The sequence below is a fragment of the Syzygium oleosum genome, unplaced genomic scaffold, assembly GCF_021117445.2.
Source record: "Syzygium oleosum isolate NSW1041296 unplaced genomic scaffold, Sole_v2.1 Sole_v2.35, whole genome shotgun sequence".
Taxonomy (NCBI): domain Eukaryota; kingdom Viridiplantae; phylum Streptophyta; class Magnoliopsida; order Myrtales; family Myrtaceae; genus Syzygium; species Syzygium oleosum.
Window position 1 is genome coordinate 2,101,102 of NW_026607519.1, and position 6,424 is coordinate 2,107,525.

Genomic DNA, 6,424 nt, shown 5'->3' on the forward strand with positions numbered 1-6,424 from the left:
AAGTGATTTTGATGATATTTTCCTAAAAAGTATTCGTCCATGTCGCTTAAAAATATGAATGAATGAAAAATATAAAAAATGCAATTCAGTTTTAAAACTTATTACGAAAATGCAATGAAGTCCTAAAATTTGTCACGAAAGTGCAATCAAGTCCTAAAACTTTCAAAAAGTGCAATCAATGTTAAAACTTATCAAATTGGTCTAAGTAAGTTCATTATACTTTTTGAAAATTTTAGGAATTGATTGTATTTTCGTGAAAAGTTTTAAGGTTTTTAGTGCACCTATTTCAATATAAAAAAATTACCCCGAGTCAAAATCGATTTTTGGGCCTTCTCGGGGGCATGCATGAAACTAATTTATTTTTCTGTTTTTGTGAACATGCTCAGAACAGAAATAGGTTTGGAAGTGAATATGAAGTAACAATTTTATATTTCTTAAATAAAAAAGAAATATAAAATTTTCTCATCGCTCGCCTCCCGCCTCCCGCCGCCGCCTCCCCTACCAGCTGTCACCTCCCGCCAGCCGCCACCCATCGATGAATGGAAAAGAGCATAAGGTGGATAAATTTTATATCGTTTATTTTTGTTCAAAAACTCGCCCAAAGAATAAAAAAATAGAAAAATCTATTTTTGGCCCCAAAATGCATTTCTGGCCCCAAATTTTATATCGTTTATTTTTGTTCAAAAACTCATCTAAAGAGTAAAAAAATAAAAAAATCTATTTCCGGCCCAAAATGCAATTATGTAACAAGATAATTATCATTTTGCTGTCTTGTCCAAACAATCCCACTCCTCTCGGCTTTTATTCCCCGACGCCGCCACTGTTATTCCTGAACAAATAATAAATTAAATTAAATATTCTCTTTTTCTTGACGACATAAAATCCACCTACTCTCCACCTAATATCTCTCCCCTCTCTCTCTCCTCTCCGACGCACCAGCGCGCACAAACACGCAGCGACGCAGATGCCAACTCACTCACGCGCCGCCCCCCAGCACCGCCCCAGCCGCAACCGCAACCGCCGGCTCCAACCCCGCCCCCATCCCCCCCGCCGCCGCCGCCGCCGCCGTCGCCGCCCTCCGCCTCCGCTGATCGAAGGGAGCGACCGACGCTCGCCGCCGCCGCGGGTCGGTTGGGGGGCGCGCCAGCCATGTCGGAGAAGGACGTCGTCTGGAAGACGTTCCGGGCGCTGGTGGAGAACGCGGACCGCAAGTTCGGGCGCGTGCGGGACCTGCCGCCGCACGAGCGGGGCCTCGGCCACTACTTCCCCAAGGTGTTCAAGTCCTACATGCGCCTCTGGAAGTACCAGCAGGAGCACCGCGCCCGGCTGGTGGAGTCCGGCCTGAACCGCTGGGAGATCGGGGAGGTCGCGAGCCGGATCGGGCAGCTGTATTTCAGCCAGTACATGAGGACCAGCGAATCGAGGTTCCTGGTGGAGGCCTACGTGTTCTACGAGGCGATCCTGAGCCGGAGGTACTTCGAGGGGACCGGCGCGAGGGATCTGGGGGTGAGGGCGAAGGAGCTGAGGTTCTACGCCAGGTTCCTGTTGGTTTCCTTGATCCTGAACCGGACCGACATGGTGAAGTCGCTCGTGGAGCGGTTCAAGGCCGTGCTCGACGATTGCAGGGTCAATTTTCGGGTAAATTAGTCAAACTCTTTTAGCGGCAGAAGCAACAAAATACTCTCTTTCTCTCTCTCTCTCTCCCTCTCTTGCTCTCTCGCGGGCGCGCGCGCCCCCACCCATTTGATGCGGGTTGACGAGCTGTGTTTGGTGCTCCAAAAGGGGGGAAAATGAGAACAAATTGCTGCCTGCGTAGATAATTAGAGATATAATATGCGGAGAACAATGAATTTGTGCTTCTTCTGCTCTGATTCTATCGACATGTGACTGGACAATGATGATTCAGGAAGGCAAGACCCCCTATAGGCTATGTTCGTGCTCAAATGTTAGAGCGAAAAATTAATGGCGAGTTCATTTTTTTTATTGGTTAAAGCTGTTTTTGGCCTAAATTTATAGAAAATAGTTAGGGCCCGTGTACCTTTCTAACCATGTCAATGCTGAGTCGTGTTTGTTGTCTTACTAATGGAGAAGGCAAGAGAAGTTACTCACGACCATGAGTGGTTTTGAGCTACGATCTTACAAGAAGGTATCAGATGATCGAGGCTGGTTTAGGGAGTATCTTATGTACAGTTTATTCCTTTCGAGAATTAGTTGCAGCGCCGGATGTAAGTTACCAACATATGTAGTCGAAAGCCAACATAGTCTTTAGATGGATGTTTATTGGCGGTCCCTTCAAACTTTACACACAAGAACCATTTGATCATTAGAAAACAGCAGCAACTCTAAATTTGGTCTGACTCAACTGCAAGCTGGGTTTTGAGGATAGCGCCTTGTGATGGACGTTTCGACATTATCGTTGGGCCACTCTATTTTATCTCCTGTCTCTGTGGTTCCTAAGCTTTTTTGTACTCAAGCTTGTTCTATCCTTCTTGTTCTTGATTGGTTTCATACGCTGTCATCGGCTTTCTTTCTGCATCGTACTGCATGAGTAACGGATGACACGGTAGTCAGTCTACCATATGCGAGTTGAAATATTGAAATATGGAATTGGTTGAAATGTTGCCCAACGTCTTACATTCTGATTATTACTTGTCAGGAAACTAGCTTCAAAGAATGGAAGTTAGTGGTGCAGGAAATTGTTCGCTTCATGGATGTAGAAAATGCTTTCGTGAAAGTCCGGCCCTTACGTTATTGTACCGTCTATGATACCCACCCAAAGTCTCTTCCTTATGTAACTCGATTCCATGCAAAAAAGATTTTAAAATTTCAAGATGCGGTGCTGACAAGCTACCACCGGAATGAGGTACTCTTAAGTGTGACTTAAATTTGATATTGATGCGGACTTGCTTAGCCCTGTAATAGGTTGTTTATTAGTCTAACCTTATAATGTGCTCTCACATTCAGGTCAAATTTGCAGAGCTTACATTGGATACTTATAGAATGCTGCAGTGTCTGGAGTGGGAACCGAGTGGATTATTCTCCCAAAAACAACAGCCTGTCCAATCAAATGAGAATGGTTCCGCTGTCGATCATTCTGGAGCGTCCGCGATTATTGACATAAACTTAGGCATAGATTTGACCGATTCTTCCTTGCCGCGCAATCCAAGGAAGGCCATTCTATACCGTCCATCAGTGACGCAATTGATTGCAGTAAGTTCTGGGTCCACCTGTCATAGTTTTGATCTGAGGCATTTACTTTGCGGTTCTCATTGCAGTGCTTGGGTTTGACCATAGTAATTGCCTTGCTTGATCACCTCCACTTCAGAAATCTTGATTGCTAATTTGAAGGAATTTGATCATCTTGTCCGCATAGTTAGAGGCTTCTTGATTGACATTATAATTGCATGATAGCTACAGGACTTTATAAAACAGTACAGTATTAGCATGCTGTAATTCAAAACTCAAGGTGAATTATGGTTTTACATTGCTAGGACATGTGGCTTAGCATGGTCGCGGTCACACAAGTTTGCTTTTCGTTCAGCGAATGCTTTTCTGGTGATTAGGAAAGATAAACCATGTAGACAGTGCTTGAAAAGTTGACATTTGTCCACGTATATTTGAACAAATGAAGATGATGCTGAACAATGTTATCTTGGTGTAGGTTATTGCTACAATCTGTGAGGAGCTCCGGCCGGATACTGTGATGCTGATATATCTTTCAGCTCCAGGTAATACTTAATATAAAATGGTTGCTGATAGCATAGTGCGGCTTATCATGTTTTGACATAATAACTCAATGACTGAATGACCATACCCAGGTAGGACGGGCCATCATCATAATTCACAGGTGGAAAACTCCAAGCTTTCGGCGAAGCTTTCCAGAACAAAATTCGTTTGTGAATTTTCTCGTGAACAAAGTTCCTCCACATCCGAATCTTCTGTCGATGAGAAGAATATGTCAAATGACTTTTGTGATGGTTGTCTGTGCTTAGCACCAAGAGGAACTGTGGGTAGGTATCTAAACTGGATACTGCTTCTTCGGAGCAAGAACTATGGACATTGCATTTTGCATGTTCATCACTTTCTCTGAGCTCTTGCAATGAGATTGATTTTTCGCTCTCATAATTTTGTTTCCTTTTTTAATATTTCAGGTTCGTTCAATCTCTACCCTGCTGATATAATTCCTTTCACCAGGAAACCCCTTTTTTTGATCATTGATAGTGACAACAGCCATACATTCAAGGCAGGTTTGTCAAAACTTGTGCATCTGTAGGGTTAGTCACTGTTCTTTTGCTGTTAAACTAGGATGCTGTCCATGTTTGATGAACTCCAATTTCTTCTAGTTACTTTTATTTGTTGTCAATTCATAAGCTCTTTTACAGTCACAGTAAGTGGTTCAGTTTTTCCTCATAATCTTATCACATCTAGATACGATTTGTGCACATGACTGACCTCCGGTTCCCCACAAACAATGACATACAAATTGCACACTCCAAAAGTCCAAATGGTCACGGTGACCTTTTTAATTTCTCCAGCATATTGCTCGACAAGGACTTCAATTGCAAGCTATGAGACTTTGGATTCATGAAAATTGGGTTTTCCTTACTTGTTCTACCACTTTCCTCTGTTCTAACCGAGAATGAAGCAGATCATCTCGGTTTCTCCTGGTTACACACTACATCTCAACAGGAATCACATCAAAGAGTGACTATATCTGCACCTGCTGAGTGATTTGGGGAATTGAAGCCTTTTCTTAAGAGAGAAACCAATTATGAATTGATAAGTGCATGAATGAGGATGTTAAAAATGAATTTCCAGAAAAATGTGAATTAATTTAACCTCTGCTTTTATGATTTCCATGCATGAATATGTTTGCTGCAGCAATTCGAAACATTTTTTTAAAACTCTTTGAAGGGTCGTAGCAGGGCATGTTTGTCCATGAGATGTTTTGATGTTTCTGACTTGCTGGAGATTGTTTTCCAGGTCGTTCATGGTGCAGAGAGAGGAGAGACTGCTGCCCTGTTTCTTTCACCTTTGAGGTCTGCAAACAAGAATATGTCTGGTGCTGAAGTAGGAGAGAGCGGCAGCCAATTTACCTTTTTCTTAACGGCTCCTCTTTTAGCATTTTGCCAGTTAGTAGGTCTCTCTTCATCCAGTCACAATGAGGTATGGCACATTTCCCTGGTAAGAAGATTTAGTCTTAACTCTTGATAATTTATTTGATTGCTTTCTCTTGTTAGGATGTTTATAAGGATGCGGAGAACATACTTGCCTCTGCCTTCTCTGGATGGGAAGTCACTCTTTGTACATCAGCTGACCTGGATCTAGTTTGGGCTCAAGTTCTATCAGATCCGTTTATCCGCCGTCTAATATTGAGGTATGCATGTTATTTTCCTGGAGAGAAACTGTTCGATTTTACTTTGGTTGGGTTATTTAAGGTTTGATTGTACCTTTGATCAGTCTTTCACATGTATATGAATAAAAAGAAACCGCCCTACGTAAACTTAAACTTGGGATTATTATAGCCTCTAGGTGGTTTTTTCGTTGCCTTTGACCTTAAGCATGTCCGATGAGTATGAAAAGCAAACTAATGGTGTCACGTACTGCAGATTCGTGTTCTGCAGGTCCGTGCTTTTCTTCTTTTGTCCGTCAGGAAACAAGGAACAGTATCTGCCGGTTTGCCTGCCCTGTTTGCCCGAGTCACTCTCTCCAACATCCGAGATCGTGCGTTCTGCTGTGGTTCGGATCGCAAATCACTTCCAGGTAGCCGAATGCTTTCACTTCGCCGATGTATAAACCAGCCACGCAGACATGACCGTAAAATACTGAGCACCACAGTGAGATTCCCACACAAATCCTGTCAGGTGAGCTGCCTTTGGGGAACGGTAGAGGTGCATTGCTAGAGAAGAGGTTATGAACCAAGCCAAGTTTGGTTTGTTCTTTGGATCCATTTGAGCATTATACTTTAGTGGTCTGTTGTATTGCTTGGGCGGGTTTCAATAGTGTTGTCCTTTACTAATTCGTTTCACATCACCATGGAAAAGGCCAAAAAAAAGCAGGCGGAGGCAGAATGAGATTGATTTGTGTACCTCGGTTTTAGGGCTTTTTATGATGAACAAAGGGAGAAGTTGTTCCATAGTAGGGTGTAAATTGGGTATTCTTTGATTGGAGAGTTAATAGTCGCTGACCGAACTTACAGAAACTGATCCTCTCTCTCCTTCTCCCTCTCTCTCTCTCAACGAGTCCATTTGCATATTTTCTCTTAGTTCACGGTTTCCAGATTTCCATTGGCCTAGGCCGCTCGCTTTTGATTTCCCCCGCCACGGGCGAGCATCGCGATCTTTGACTAGGGGGAGACTAATATGGCTGTATGGTTGTTTCACGGCTCGTTCGACTCGTGGGAGACGATGTGGCTCATAAGAAA

General features: G+C 43.2%; 1 protein-coding gene across 2 annotated transcripts; it reads left to right on the top strand.

Annotated features, from left to right (window-relative positions):
* The first annotated feature begins 874 nt into the window (after positions 1-874).
* LOC115666343 (uncharacterized) lies at positions 875-6,202 on the top strand. 2 transcript variants are annotated; one of them, XM_030588079.2, is made up of 9 exons: positions 877-1,638; positions 2,657-2,863; positions 2,965-3,210; positions 3,662-3,728; positions 3,819-4,010; positions 4,152-4,243; positions 4,984-5,166; positions 5,241-5,377; positions 5,610-6,202. In XM_030588079.2, the coding sequence occupies exons 1-9, from the start codon at positions 1,150-1,152 to the stop codon at positions 5,794-5,796; spliced, it is 1,800 nt and encodes a 599-aa protein (XP_030443939.2). In that variant the 5' UTR covers positions 877-1,149; the 3' UTR covers positions 5,797-6,202. The 2 variants fall into 2 exon arrangements, 1 of the variants encoding a protein (XP_030443939.2); XR_004003892.2 differs by lacking the exon at positions 5,610-6,202 and having other exon boundaries at positions 875-1,638; positions 4,152-4,247.
* The last annotated feature ends 222 nt before the right edge of the window (positions 6,203-6,424 follow it).